Here is a 16,896-nt window from a genome sequence, read left to right as displayed (position 1 = left end):
ACCAGGCAACCGTTTGACTAGAGATATTTTTATGTGTAGGAGCATTTTTATTTTCACAAATGGGATGTTATTGTAGATAGTGGGTAGGACCTAGGAGACAGCTAGCTAGGATGCTATCCCACAAAAGAAATATTCAATCTAAAATGCCATTAATGCTACTGCTATAGAGTGTAAATGGTGGTAATACCAGGAGAGGCTCTGACAAGATGCATAATATGAATCTGATAGCACAGTTCTACAGGAAGACATGGTGGAAATAAGGAAGGTACTTCACAGAAGAGCAAACATGAATGGCAAACAATACATGAAAAGCTGCCAAACCTCATTAGTGACTAGGGAAATCAAATTACAGCAAGATTCCATTTCACACTCAACTGACTGGCAAAAGTTAAGATATTGAAAACACCAAGCATGAAGAAAACAGTGCTGATCAGAAACACTCACAGACTACTTGCTGGCAGTGTGAATCACTAGCACCTCTGTGGGAAAGAGCTTACGGCATTTTGCATTTAAAACAATCAGTTATACTATTTTGCCTGAGCCTGTCATATTTTTAGAAATAAACACCTTGCATCATGGGAAACCCTTAGTTCCAGGAAACTGTGATGTTCCATCACCTTTGTATCCTATCCTAACATAATCCATTTCTGCAATTCTCTGAAAAACTCTTGTACAAGCAGAAAGTATGTGTATAAAAATGACGACAATAACACAAGACAGAAGCAACAGAAATGTCAACACATCCCTATACTTAGGTTTCATGCAATATTTTATTCAGCAAGGGAGTAAAACACACAAATTTAGGACAGAGGTATTTCTAGAGTGAAACTTGAAATATAGAATGGGGATGCTTTAATCCTCAAAGGAAAAATTAATAATTTAACTATTTAATGAAGTATATATCAGAGTACTCACTGAACTTCATATATTTGCTTTTCCTGTTACCTGTTTTCTCTGAATATTTTATTTCATGCTCATTTGCTTCTTTTTCTAATTTTTCACCCAACCTTTTAGAAGTAGGATCAAAGAATCATCACAGTGTTTGGGAATCAAGAGTGAAGACAATATATTCATAAGTTAACAGAGGTGAGGATTTGGGCACAGGTTTTTAATTCACAGCTCTTCCCAGCATTTATTTCCACAACCAAGTTCCCATTCCGTGTCTAAGGCTTGAGATGTTCATGTTACTTTGCTAAGCCTCATACTAAAATTGGTCACACCTGATGACTTGGTGAATGCCAGTCTTTACTCAGACAATAGAAGCAGTTCTGAAAAACAGTAGAAAGGGGACTCTGGTAATTTACAAAGTTTAGTCTCAGCGTGAAAAAAAATCTGGGTTGGAAATTTCCATTCCACCATCCCTCCTGTGGAGAGAACTCATTACAAACACACCCCTAATGTCTTTGCACCTATTGGAGGAGACTGGGCTTATGATCATCTATTGTCTTGGTACAGAGTAACTGACTCAACAAATAAATAAATAAAATAAATAAAATAAGTAAATAAATGATAAGATATAAATGAAAGGTCTAGTATATCACTTACCTCATGACCATCATCACCTTTGTTGTTCTGTCAGAACAACAGCCCCTGAAACATTCAAGTTTTCTCTATGGTGACCTAATCATAGATACTGATGGATTTGTCCCTGAGAGCTTCTTCTGGCTGTTGCTGTTTTAGTTTATGTACTTGGTATGCCATAAATGCTAGAGCATTAACATTTCCACATTTTCCCCTGGAAACTAGTCCTCATTATGTTAAGGCAGATTTGAGAAATGGACTAAATTTCCCAACTTAGTTTTCTATGGTGGGATAAATCAAAAATATCTTCTACATTATTCACTGGAATTACCTAAAGGGTTATATATTTCATGATCATAGCAATTAGACAGCACCTCTGTTTTATCTTTCTTTTCCCCATTTCATATCTTCCCTCCCTCTTAAAATTGTACTGATACCATCTTCCTGAGATATCAACACCCTAAGTTTGGGGTAATCAAACTAAGACATCATTACTTTTCTCTGAGTTGTACCATTATTGTTTCTGAAGCCAACTACTTCTTCTCCTTTATCTCCTTTTAAATATTACCAGGTAATTACAGTTGCATCTTTTCCAGTGGTTGATAAGACAGACAATAGAGCATACTACATCATTTCATATTTTCTCTAATTGAATCTCTGAGACTTAATTCTCTGAGCTGTGGAGATAGTGTTAATTTGTAGTTCATTATAGGTAGCTCTGTACTTAGCTTACTGATACTTAGAACCATGGTATTGAGTCCTGGGCCAGGGCACATGTGTCATGCATTTATCTGTCATTTATTATGTGTTGTTAAAAAAAGTTCCTCTAGAACTTGATTCCAATGTTCACTGAAGACTGGAGTGGTGAGAAACCTCAGTAAGGTGCTTGACTTGCAAACATAAGGACCTGGGTTTAATCCCTAGAATTCATGTAAAAAAGATGGTGTGATTGCACACACTTGCAATGGAAGTACTGAGGAGTCAGAGAAAGTTAGATTCTTGGGGATTTCTAACTAGCCAGTTTGAACTACTTGGTAAGGCTAATGAGGCTAATGAGAAATCATGTATCAAAAGCAAGTTAGACAGTGTCTGAGAATTGACACTGGAGATATACCTAAACATGCACATGACACATAACATATACTCACATACCCATATACACATGTACACCCATATCCTTTGTGATTTAAAAAAAAAGATACTGGTGCCTTGACTGGTCTCTGACTTCTCTGATATTTTCCTGTGCTTGATTTTCCCTGAATAACCACATCATTCATTTTTATTCTAGCTTTACATGTATACCTTGTAAAACATCACAAATCTTCAATTATCTGGCCCATTGGACTAAGTCTACTTTTTTTTTTTTTTTAACCAGAAAATACACACCAACTTTATTAGAACAACAGAAATTTCCAACTTCAAAGAAGGAAAATAACATGAAGCCAGAGCCACCTGGGAAGTGTCACATCACATTACTGTTCTGATGGCTCCTGGCCACAATGAGCGATACAGGAGACCACCACCATCATAGATGCTGCAAGGCCATGCTTTTGCCTGTGTCAGCTTGGTTATCAAGGCCACAGACAGAAGACTCACTTTGCAGCTTTGGGTGTGGAGAGAATCTATCAATGTAGAGAGCAGAGCCTTGTTTCTCCATCTAGAACAAAACAAACTATGAACTAACCTAGCAATTTTCCTTCCAGTCTGCTAGAGTGCTCTGTGAAGACCTCTCTTTCATCCCCACCAGTGAGGTGAGGGAAAGACAGGGGCAGGGGGCCAAGATACTAGGTCTAGCAGGATGTTCTGGTGACATGCTGGGCTCCAGTCCCTTTCTGCTGGTGGTAGTAGGCGTCTTTTCTGGCAGCTGCAACAGCTTGATGGGGGAGGAAGGACCAGCCCACCCATCACGTCTTCTTGAAGCCGTATTTTTTGCGTTCATAGAACAGGTCTGTCTTAGAGCTCCCCAAATTGACAATCTTTGGGCAACCGTCTCTATCCTTCTCCTGAATTGTGCACTCTTTACAATAGTAGGCATCAGAGACTCCAGGACCTCCACAGATCACACAACGGCCCTGGTAAGATCCATAGTTACACTCATCACATATTCGAACCAGGGTGCAGGGTCGCACATAGGAGTCACAAATCACACATTTGCCATCACATTTTTCACACAGTCTTCCGATAGCAACACCAGCCTGCTTGCGGCAGAAAATCAAATCTGGATGATGTTTAGCCATAACTCTTCCACAAGCCTAAGTCTACTTTTTTTACCAATGGTAACTGAAAGGGATCTGGAGTAGAAGAAGAAAAGTGACCCATAACTTGGATTCAAAGCCACCTAAGAATCATGAAGTCTAGAAAACAGGATTTTGTACTTTTTGAAAGACTTTAAAATATTAAGTCAAGTTATTATGAGTTAGTGTTCTAAACACCAGATTTAATGTTGTACATTAATGTTGATGGTTTTCTTTCTATTTTATATCTAGGAATAACCCAGTATGAATGTTTGAGTCTTTAAGCCATTATTTCTTTTAATTGAGAATACATTTTTCATAGAATATATTCTGATTATTATTATTATAGTTGCATTTCACCCACTCCTCACAGTTCTTCCCTACCACATTCTTAGCTGTCATAAGTCACCATTCTTTAAAATCTCATATACTTATCTAGAAGAGCACCTTTTACACAGATTATCCTTACAAAGCTGTTTTAGTAACAGTATGTCCAATAGTCAGGAGCAATGCAGGAAGCAGGAGATAATTTGCAAGTAGCCCTTCATCCATCCTTTGCCTTATTACATTGTTTATTCCATGTTCATGCACTCCATCTGTGGCTACTAGTTTCCTTCCCACTCATATTTAACTTTCCACCATTACACTACTTACTCCAACACCACATCTTTCATGTTTTAATTTATTATTGTATTCCTAGAACACAGAACAGGTTGCAAACATGCAGAAGTGAACAATTAAATATTCTACATTCAATTAGTTAACTTTTCTTTTTTATTTAGTATTGTATAATTTAAACTAAAAGTTAAAAGGACAAAACCATAATATATTTCCTTACTTTTTTAAAATGATGGCTGTGGATGAATTAAAGACTTCAGAAGAGTTTGACTACTCCGGTTATGCAACTTTTGTCAGAGTTCTTCAGTTTTCTTCATTTTTCTTCAGTGTTCATTTTGGCAACAGATAGAAGCACTTCGTCACAGTGTATTTCTGTAACAACATGGTACCAACATGATTCAAAACCCACCAACATTATGGTCTTTTTATAAATAAGTATATATACCTTCTTTTACTTTACATTCTCCTACATAATTTTTCCAACTTCTATTACATTCATAAGCAACATATCTGTATTTTGTTACTTGGAGTACTACCTACATGGTGTTTAGCTCCAATTAGTATTTTGCTGGCACCTGTTCTTTAGATTTTCTCTACTCTGCATAATTATTCCATTGTGAGTTCATCTCCACAATACATGGTGAACCATGTAAGGGCAGGGAATACACCCTTGGTACCAGAAACTTGGATATACTCTAATTACTGGACTGTTTGGAGTACCTGTGTGTGTGTGTGTGTGTGTGTGTGTGTGTGTGTGTGTGTGGTTATACATGTATGTAAAATTATACAAACACACATTGTACATGACTACTAGGTCATACAATGCTACAATGCTATCTTTCACACAGGTACATAATATGTACCCAAAGCCCCTTCTCTCCTGTTTTTAACTCTTGTCTAATTCTGTTAGGTCTCATTGTTTCCTTGAGACAGTTAGTAAATGTAATGCACCATATAAATAGGTTCAAGGTCATATATCACAGAGTCATGCCAAGTATTCAGAGAGACTTTTGAGAAAATCCAACATCTCTTCATGATAATATCCATGAAGAAGCTAAGAATGAGAGAAATGTTTCTCAACATAAAAATCTATATATTTCAAGCTTGTAGCAACATGTCCACTATAATCAGACAAGATTTCCTGCTATCTCCATTCTTATTAAACAGAATGCTTTAACTCTAGCTAGAGTGATAAGACAAGAAACAAAATAAAAGTGCTAGAAATGGAAAAGGAACAATACACATACATCACCACACACACACACACACACACACACACATATATATATTAGAGAGGATATATTAGAGAGGATATATATTAGAGAGGATATATATATATATACATATATATATATATCCTTTAAAAATTCTTAGATCTGACACTTATAGGAAAATAGCACGATATAAAATTAACTTGAAAATCATCAACAGCCTTCCTGTATGCAAAAAACATTCTAAAATATAATAGAAAAATACCTCACTCATAATTACTTTGCAAATCTCTTGGAATAAAGCTAACAAGGATGTGAAGGACCTCTTTTTCTACTTTATTAACTTTAAACAAGTTAACGTCCTTGGGGAAAGGGGACATCAATTGATAAAATTGAATGGCTGGTGGGACACTTTCTTGTTTAATGATCAATGTGGAAAGGCTCAGTCCATTGTGGGTGATGCCACCCCTGGGCTGGTGGTCCTGGCTCCTATAAGAAAGCAGGTTAAACAAAACTTTGAGGAACATGTCAGTAGGCACCATTATTCCATAACCTTTGCTTTATTTACTGTCTCCACTTTCCTGCCCTAACTTCCTTTGATGATGGACTGTGATATAGAAAAGTATTTTATCATAGCAATAAAAAAAGACCACTCTACAATCATAACCTTAAAAATGCTAAAGAAAGAAGTCGAGAAAGACAATAGAAAATTGAAAGATCTTACATATCCATGAAATGGAAAAATTAATGTTGGTTAAAAATGAGCATACCACCAAAAGTAATCAATATATAGAGTTAGTGAACTCCTCCATATCAAAATTTCAATTCTATTCCTCACAGAAATAAAACACACAGTCTTAACATTTACAGGGAAACACAAAAATCCCTGAATAGATAAAGCATTCCTGAGCAAAGCAAGAATAACACTGAATATAACATCATACCTGGTTTCAAATTATACTCCAGGAATATAGTAACAAAAGTAGGACTCCACTGCTACAAAGGCAAACACAAAGATCAGTGGTACAGAATAAAGGAATCAAATATAAACTGATACAGTTACAATGACCCAGTTTTTGACAAAAGTGCCAAAAATATACACTGAGGAAAATATACTCTCTTAAGCAAAGAGTGCTGGGAAATCAAGTTATTCATCCACATGAAAAAAAATGAAACTAGGTCTCTTGTCTTCCCCATACAAAAATCAACTCTGAATATGTTGTTGGCCTTTAATATAAGTCCTGAAACTCTGAAAGTGCTAGAAGAAAAGGCCAGAGAAATACTTCCATGTATATATGCGTAAGTAGGGACTTCCTAAGTAGGACTTCAGTTACTCTGGAAATAATGTCAACAGCAATAAATAAGATCTCAAGAAGGTGCAAGATTTCTGTGCAGCAGCCTTCAAATTAAGAGAAAAATCTATGTCATCTAGACATCTGACAGGGAATTAAAACCCAGTACACACAAAGGATCAATGAAGCAGTTGTATGTCTAAATACACTCAATTCCTGTTATTTGCAACACTATGTTGTGTAATAATATCACAAATACTAAGTTGGAAATGTTGAACCATTGTTCATATGGAAAATGGGGTTTTGGATCTGAAAACTACTAGTAACATATTTTCAATCGACATTTACTGTACAGCATTATTTTCCTTCAATAGATGTGGCAGAAAGGCATCTTATTTGATCCATATTTTTGACTAATTTATATCAATAGCCAGCAGCATCGTAAAATGGTACATGTATGAAGCTAATCTAACACACATTTTCTCTATGGAGCACATCAAAACCTCATCTTTCTTCAAAACTCCAGATAGCATCTCAGCATTACAGTGTAGAGGGCAGCACTTCAATGAAATTACCAACTGAAAGCACAGGAATGTGAAAAACCGTGTGGTGCATTTATAGCTACGGAATGTATAAATAACATCAATTAACTGTATATATGATGTGGGATGTCCTTCTGTGCTCTGTGAATATGTAATGGTTTTATTTGTTGATAAAACCGTTTTGGCCTATGATAGGAGCAGAATATAGTTATGGAGGAATGCCAAGCAGAATTACAAGGAGAAAGAAAGCAGAGTCAAGGAGATGCCATCCAGCTGCCCAAGGAGAATGATGTCTGAGCATCACCAGTAAGCCACAGGCCTTGTGGCAATACACAGATTAATGGGAATAGGTTAATTACAGTTGTAAGAGCCAGTTAATAAACCCTGAACCATTGGCCAAATGTTTGTAATTAATATTAAGCTCCTGTGTGGTTATTCAGGAACTGGCAGGCAGGAAAGAATTGCCTGGCTACTTGTATACATGAGCTGAACTAAGATATACATCTTAAAGTTCTTTACTTGGCTATGGGTTAGCACAGTATTGCCATGTAAATAGTAAGACATAGAGGGTGTACTGGTTAGTTTTACTTCAACTGGACATAAACAAAAGGCATTAGAGAGGAGAGAACCTCAATTAAGAAAATGACTCCATAAATAACATCAGGCTGTAATCAACTGTAGGGCATTTTTTAAAATTGGTGATTGATGGTGGAGGGCCCCACCCATTGTGAATAATGCCATGGCTAAACAAGCCATGATGAGCAAGACAGTAAGGAGCCCTCCTCCATGGCCTCTGCATTAGCTCCTGTCTCCAGGTTCCAGCCCTGTTTGAGTTCCTGTCTTGACTTCCTCTAGTGATGGACAAAGATATGGAAGCCTAAACCAAATAGCCCTTTCCTCACCAAGTTGCTTTTGGTTGTGATGTTTCATTACAGTAATAGTAACCCTAACTAAGATACAGGGTAAGAAGAAATCAAATATACCTTTGATATATGTATTATGAAAATCACAATGCAATCCCCATTAAAATCCCACCACAATTCTTCACCGACCTTGAAAGGATAATAATCAACTTTATATGGAAAAACAAAAGACCCAGGATAGCCAAAACAACCCTATACAATGAAAGAACATCAGGAGGCATCACCATTCCTGACTTTAAGCTCTACTACAGAGCTATAGTTCTGAAAACAGCCTGGTATTGGCATAAAAATAGACAGGTAGACCAATGGAATCGAATTGAAAATCCTGATATTAATCCACGCACCTATGAACACCTGATTTTCGACAAAACAGCTAAAATTATACAATGGGGCAAAGACAGCATCTTCAACAAATGGTGCTGGCACAATTGGATGAGGGTGTGTAGAAGACTGCAGATAGACCCACGTCTGTCGCCATGCACAAAACTCAAGTCCAAATGGATCAAAGACCTCAACATCAATCCAGCCACATTGAACCTCTTAGAAGAGAAAGTAGGAGGTACCCTTGAACAAATTGGTATAGGAGACCGCTTCTTGAACATAACTCCAGGGGCACAGACACTGAAAGAAACAATTAATAAATGGGACCTCTTCAAACTTAGAAGCTTCTGTAAGGCAAAGGACACAGTTGACAAGACCAAACGGCAGCCCACTGACTGGGAAAAGATTTTCACTAATCCTATATCCGACAAAGGGCTGATCTCCAAAATATACAAAGAACTCAAGAAACTAGTCAACAAAACACCAAATAACCCTATTAAAAAATGGGGTACAGAACTGAAGAAAGAATTCTCAATGGAGGAAATCAAAAAGGCTGAAAGACACTTAAGAAAATGCTCCACATCCTTAGCTATCATGGAAATGCAAATCAAAACAACTTTGAGATACCATCTTACCCCTGCCAGAATGGCTAAAATTAGAAACACCAGTGATGACTTATGTTGGAGAGGATGTGGAGAAAGTGGAACACTCCTCCACTGCTGGTGGGAGTGCAAACTCATACAGCCACTTTGGAGATCAGTATGGCGGTTCCTCAGGAAAATGGGAATTAGTTTACCACAGGACCCGGCAATCCCCCTCTTAGGCATATACCCAAAGGATTCACATCAATGCAACAAAGACATCTGTTCAACTATGTTCATAGCAGCACTATTTGTAATAGCAAGAACCTGGAAGCAACCTAGATGCCCTTCAATTGAAGAATGGTTAATGAAGATGTGGCACATCTACACAATGGAATACTACTCTGCAGAAAAAAATAATGGTATCTTGAAATTCGCAGGCAAGTGGATGGCACTTGAAGAAACCATCCTGAATGAGGTAACCCAGTCACAAAAAGAGGAACACAGTATGTACTCACTCATATATGGATTTTAGACCTAGATCAAATGATCACCAGCCTATAATTCACATCACCAGAGGAACTAGGATACAAGTTGTATTCTAAGAGATTCATATAAAGTCCCTCACAGAACTGGGAAGGGACAAGTCCCCCAGACCTCAGGTATAGTGGGGGAGGACAGCTAATGGAGAGAGAAGTAGGAGAAAATGAGAGGGAGGAGAGGAAGGCATGTGCGACCAGGAGGATTGAGCCTGGTTAGGAATGGAAAATAGGAAAGAGAGAGAGAGACAGAGACAGAGAGAGAGAACATAAAAGAGGGAGGCAATATTGGTTTGAAGATAAAGTTGAACACAAAGAAAGGTCGAGGGAAGTACAAGACTGCTCCCAACTAACAATCTCAGCTTCCGTGGAAAGGCTATCATAAATGCCCTTCCCGGAGAGTGAGATCAACAACTAACTTCTCCATGGAGTCCTCAACTAATGCCTGTTGAAAACAGGAGCAAACACCCATACATAAACACTGAGTCAAACTAGAACCCAGAAGCAGATGGAGAGGACAAGACCATGCGGTAGAAGTACATAGAGACAGCTTACCTGAACAAGGAGGAGCTAAGGGCCACTAGACTGATAGCTGGGAAGCCAACAGGGGTCTGACTCGGACCCCCCTGAATATGGGTCTCAGCCAGAAGGTCTGAGCAGCCTAAGAGACCTCAGACAGTGGAGCCAGGATGTATCCCTGGTGCACAAAAGGACTTTGCAAACATATCCCCCATGGAGGGATAACTGCCTTATTCTAGAGATAGGAGAGAAGCCCTAGTCCCTACTTCACAGGACCTGTCAGATCTACATGACCCCAACTGGATGGCATTCCCCTACATATTGTATTGTGGTGGGGGTTGGGAGGGGGAGGGTGTTTAGAGTGTATGGGAGAGGGTAGAGAGGGTAAAAGGGAGGGAAAGAGGGAGGGAGGGCTTGGGGGGAGGGAGGGAGGGAGGGAGAGGGAACTGGGATCGACATGTAAAATAAAAAAAAAAAAAAAAAAAAAAAAACGCTTTGACTCCAAAATTTAAGTTGAAGAACAAGTTACTGGGGAAAAGTATTTCTATTTTTGTTTCCACAGAAAATGAAAAGATGTGGATTCCTTCCAGACTAATGTGGTTTGATCACACCAGACCGCCTGAAACAGAGTACAAGCTGATCCTACATTCCAAACAGCTGGACAAAACAGCCCTACACACTACAGCTAGGATATCTGAATCTTCTTCGAATCCCCCAAGACAGAGCCCCTTACCAGCAGGAAGTAGTTTGGAAAGAACGACGCCCAAATTCCCAAATATTGTGTATAAATGTTTGTTTTCATTTAATTGGACTTTGTTATATGAAATTAAATAAAAAATACTCTATATGCATAAAAAAAAAAGGAAAAAAAAAAAAAAGAAAATCCAGGTACTAAAAACAGTTACTTTCTCTTATCATATTAGAAAGACAAATTCAAGGATGTAAGTCTTTTCTTCTGCGCAGTGTTATTCATCCCTCAGTCAGTTTTCAGAAAAGTTTGCTGATGTAACTCCAGAGTGATAGCTAATGCTGGCCATTCCAGGCTGATCTGGAGTGCTCCCTGAAGATAGCTCTATGTTTTCCTTGGATAATATTCTTATCTTCACCATAGTCACCAATTAACTAGGATGAGAAGTGTATGCACTTAGCAGAAATAATTTATTTTATAAACGCTAACATTTTGAGACATAATAAAAAAATCACACTTTACCTATTTTCTATTTCAATTAAAATTGTTAACATATGAATTTGTAGTCTAAAGCAGTTGCAGAGACTGTCCAGTTAAGTTACTTCTTGATATCTTTAAATGGTTGAATTTTAAGATGGATTAATTTGTAGTTCATGGGAAATAATTGCCTGGTAATATTCTGTGTGGTAAACAATCCTTGCTAAGAACAGCAGGGTTTGTTATCAGTAACATCCCGAGTAAGTCTTCCTAAGAAGATGGTATTAAAAGGCAACTATGTACTTTGAATGAATTCAATGTTAACTAAAATACAAGTGGACATAATTACTTGTTGATCTTGTGGCATCATTTTCATGTAGTTTAGAATATCAGAAGACAAAAAAAAATATTAGAATAAGTCACATTGCCATGGAAGATAATTTTATGATTGTCTTCTCCATCACACTGAAGGGGGACTGTACTCAGGCAAATGAATTTAAGGGGCTTAGAGGAATGGCAGCATAAGTCTCCCTACTCCCAAATCTGATATTGTCCACTACATAAAATAACTTTCACCCTATCCCTGTTGTTTGTAGAAATGTACGATTACACATGCAGATTTGATATGTGGTATCTCTGCTGTTATGTGAGAAAAACATGAATCAAGCGAGTTTTGTAATCAAAAAAGATGCTAAATCCATCAACTTGAAGTCTTCCAATAAACTGCAGGATACTGAGGGAAAGGAGAAAGAAGTTGGTTTCACGGAATAAACCTTTTGTGTATGTGTGTGTGTGTGTGTGTGTGTGTGTGTGTGTGTGTGTGTGTGTTTTGAGACAGGGCTTCTCTGTGAAACAGTCCTGGCTATCCTAGAACTCACTTTGTAGACCAAGCTGGCCTTGGCCTTACAGAGATCCACTTGGCTCTTCTTCCCCAGTGCTGGGATTAAAGGCATGTACCACCACCACTGGGTTGGTACAATGTTTCTAAGAAATTGCTATGGATCATCTTTCTCATATCCAGCACCATACCATTTTACAGCAGCTGCCACAGCATTCCCTAATGTGGTTAAGTTAGCACTCTCAAATGTTGCCCTCCTCCTTCCACTGTAAAGCTATGGGGTTGCAGAAAGGTTTCATGACCAAGTTTGACAGTGTAAAAGCTGAGTAGACAGCAAGCTGGCAGGAGCAGTTTTATATACCCCTCCTCTGAGGATTTGCAAACAACATCACATTTGTTTTCTGCTACTCAGCTGCTCCTCTGTGATCTTTGACTCTGCATACAGTGAAATATTTATAACTGAAGCTTCACATCCCATACTCTTCCTGCTCTAATGGAATGAGGTGCACTCTGCTTCCACCTGAGAGAGGCCAACATAGCAGAAACACTCAACATTTCAATAAATAACATTTCTGGGTGTGGTTGAAAATATAGTCCACTCAAAAATGGATCTTCTTTCATTAAAGCATGGAAACTGAGTCATATGGGACCACAATTTTGTAGTAATTATTTATGCACCTGCAGAGTGAAGCCTCTCCAGGGAAACTTCTCAGAGCCCACAGGTCTGCATGATGCCTGCACCTGGATTACCTCAAATTTGCACTGAGCACTATTTTGTTTTTCTTTTCATGCAATAATGAAGCTCATGTTTATTTTTTTTAAGACATGATCACCTTTCCTACAAAATAAACTGGTACTTGAACATTTGGACTCCTCATTCCTCTGGGACGGTAGAAGGATTGTTCTTTTCAAAGACTGGAAACAACATTCTCATGTAAACACACTTTTTATCTGGTAGAGCAGAGATAATGGGTTAGCTTTGATTTTTGGAATCAAAGGATCAAAGTGAACAGTCATGTTGGAATAGACTAGTTTTGGGATCTGGTAGAAAAGCACTTATGTTTTTATGTACTAGCTGCACCAGTTCCATGTCCATTGTGATAAATGTGATTTAAAAAAAAAAAACTTCTCTAATTGAACTTTTCTGTATGTCGACTTCCTCACCAAAAGCCCGAGATGACAGCAGCCCTCATATAATTTTCAGAGAACTAAGTGAAATCATGTATGTGTAAGATTATTCTGAGTATCATACAATATTAGTTATTTTAATTTATATAATTTTATTTTAATTAAGTGCTTGAGTTTGAGTGATTTAAAATTAATATGATATGGTAAATGGAAATTGGTCCCCTCAAAACCTGATCACGTTTCTGGAGTCTGCACACTTTTCCAACTCTTTAAAGGGAGAGTACCTGTCATCTGACCTGGGCTTGGATTTCCAGTGACAGTGGAGACATGAAAGAATGTGATGCATTGGACATGATGATGAGGAGATGTAAGGTGGGGGGCTTCAACAGGAGACACTGAGATTATTTGATAGAACTCATTATTTTGTGAAATTGGATATGAATAAAATCACATCTCCCCCCTTATTCTGACAAGGAACCAGTTCTAGCAATATTGGAAATAACTGTGCCCAAGCAAACTAAACTTTCCTAAGCTACTTTACAATGGTTACCTGACACAGGTACACTTTGAACAAACAGCAGATACTGGATTTTTTCATAACACAAACCCAAGAAAAACAATCACCATGACACCACAAATATATTTTAAAATTTTGATAAGCTATGGGGATTTGCAGGTCTCCTTTGAAACTCTATTTTACATACATGTCTTAAGAACCTTACAAGGCTGCTAACAATTCCACACCCAGAAGATCTGAAAATAGGCACATAATCCAGTGTATTGGATTGTTCGTGGTGCTACCTACTATTCATAATACATAAAGTGTAGAGAAGCAAAAAATGCACATTAAAGCTAAATGGATGAGCAAACTATGGCATGTTAATATAATGACTATCATCCAGGCATAAAAATGAATGAAACATTTTAAAGTTGCTATAACATCGATAAACATCAAAATAATTATACTAAAGACGAAAATGGTGGCTCACACCTATAATATCCGTTCCTGGGAGCCTGAATTAGGAAGACACCAGCCTGGGCCACATTGGGTATGGTGTTTTTAAAATCATCTTTCTAACTCTACCCTCAATAGTCACCAAAGAAAAGAAGCTAGACATAGAAAACCTGTTTTATTTCAGTCAAATTTAACATCAAGGATAGGCAAAAGTACAGACAGAAATAAGGTTATTCATTATTAAGGCTAGTGTTTAGGTAAACACTGATCTGAACTCCTAGGACCCAGTTTCAGAGAGGGAGGAGTGACGAGTAAAGGGGTCAAGACCAGGCTACAGAAGCCCACAGAGACAGCTGACCTGAACAAGTGGGAGCTCTTGGACCCCAGTCTGATAGCTGGGAAACCAGCACAGGACTGACCCAGATCCCCTGAATGTGGGTGTCAATTAGGAGGACTGGGTAGTTTATTGCTCCTCTAGTAATGGATCAGTATTTATCCCTAGTATATGAATGGACTTTGGAAGCCCAGCCCACATAGAGGGATACTTTCTCAGCCTAGACACATGGGGGAAGGCCTAGGCCCTACCCCAAATGATATGGCAGTCTTTGAGTATGACCCATGGAAGGCCTCACCCTCCCTGGGGAGCAGAAAGAGGATGGGCTGAGTTTGGTTGGGGTGATAGAGGAGCATGGGAGGGTGGGAGAATTGGGATTAACATGTAAAATAACCTTGTTTAAAATTTAAATGAAAAAGGGAAAAATTGTTTTGGTCATGGTGTTCTATTACAGAAATAAAAAAGTAACCAAGACACAAGAATGGGAAGACATAACATTTCCCCTGGGATGTTGAAACACTTTTTCTAGTAACATTTGGAAAATTTTATTTCAGCTTTTATCATTGCTATCAGCAATGATGCATGGCCATATTCAGAATTTCAAACTTTAGAAAACTTCAACTGTATTTATTCAATATCAGATTTCAGAGCACTTTAAAGCTGTCTCCTGGTATCACCAACTGTGAAACACAGATGCTCATCCATATCTCCTTTGTTATGACTATGAGTTCTGAGTTTTCATACTTCTCAGTGTTTTGTGTCAATAAGTAGGAATTAAACATTTCTTCATTTTCAAATGTCATTCTTTATCAGTCCACCCTCAAAAGGGAAACATGTTACTTCCACTCACAGTTATTATCTAAAAAAATACAATAACTATATTGCAAAATAAATGCATCCCTAACACAACTTCCTGCTTAGCTGTAGCATTGAAACAACTAAAGCAATACATAGACACAGATACACAAGGCAGAAAGTTGGTATGAGAAAAGTTGTCATAGCACTTCCTGTTATATTTTTCTTCTATGGAGTTTGAAAAAAATGACCAGGTAAAGTTTTTGCTAGGATCTTTCTTGGCATTTGAATCCCATAACCATGTGGTCTTGTGTCATCAGCTTCACACAACATATACTTATAACCTTCACTGTGCAAAAGAAGACAGTAAACATAACTTTCTCAAAATTTACAGTAATCCTTAGTGATGAAAATTTATCCTGACTAAATGATAAATTTATTATGTTTATCAGTCAGCTTTTCTTGAGTTGTTATAATACAAGTAAAAGACCCTGGACATTTGTAGTTCAGATTCTATTATTTTATTATTATGATTTGTTTGTAACACACAAGAAACCAGAATAGAAGAGCTGTATTTTTTGTCACTCAAAACATTTAGAATTGGCTAACATGAGATACAAGTGCATTGCTTATATTTGGGGGAAAGGAACTTTTTTGAATTAAGATAACTTATCTAGCCTGATTTTGGTAATGTGTCCTTAGTTAATCACTGTAGGTCAACTAGAAAACTCAAATGCTATGGCAGAATTAATGAAGATAATTCCAGGGTATATACTCAAAGGAATCTAAGTAGGAATATAAGAGAGATACTTATATAGCCAAATTTACTGTGACACTATTTATTGGAGCCAAATTATGGAATCAGCCTGGGTATCAATCATTGAATGTTTGTATAGAAAATGTTATATACATACACAATTGAGTATTGTTCACCCATAAAAAGAACCAAAGCATATGATTTGTGGGGAAATGAATGGAAGTGAAACTGTGAAACTGGAGATCATCATGTTAAGCAAAATGAGCCAGTACAGGAAGATAATTTCTCTTACTTGGTGTGTGTGTGTGTGTGTGTGTGTGAGAGAGAGACATAGACAGAGAGAGAGAGAGAGAGAGAGAGAGAGAGAGAGAATATGAGAATATCTTGGAGTATATCTTGGAACAGAAAATGACCAGACCAGCAGGAGAAGGAAGAGGGAAGCCAGAGAGAATAATATAGAGGACATGACAAAAGTAAATGATATACATAGATAAAAGTGTTATAATGAATGTCATTATGTTATATAATGAATATACATTAACTTAAAAAGAGTAAGCATTCCAAAATGATGTAATATGTGAAAGTAGAAAGCAGACTAAAGGTGTTTATCAGCTGTAGGAGTT

General features: G+C 37.6%; 1 protein-coding gene across 1 annotated transcript; it reads right to left on the bottom strand.

Annotated features, from left to right (window-relative positions):
- Positions 1-2,897: 2,897 nt before the first annotated feature.
- LOC127221387 (PHD finger-like domain-containing protein 5A) lies at positions 2,898-3,767 on the bottom strand. Its single transcript, XM_051183297.1, has one exon. The coding sequence runs from the start codon at positions 3,756-3,758 to the stop codon at positions 3,426-3,428; it is 333 nt and encodes a 110-aa protein (XP_051039254.1). The 5' UTR covers positions 3,759-3,767; the 3' UTR covers positions 2,898-3,425.
- Positions 3,768-16,896: the final 13,129 nt, after the last annotated feature.

This window comes from Phodopus roborovskii, unplaced genomic scaffold (genome assembly GCF_943737965.1).
Source record: "Phodopus roborovskii unplaced genomic scaffold, PHOROB, whole genome shotgun sequence".
In the NCBI taxonomy this organism is placed as follows: domain Eukaryota; kingdom Metazoa; phylum Chordata; class Mammalia; order Rodentia; family Cricetidae; genus Phodopus; species Phodopus roborovskii.
The sequence above is the reverse complement of the archived record's forward strand: the minus strand, read 5'-3'. Positions and strand labels throughout refer to the sequence as shown.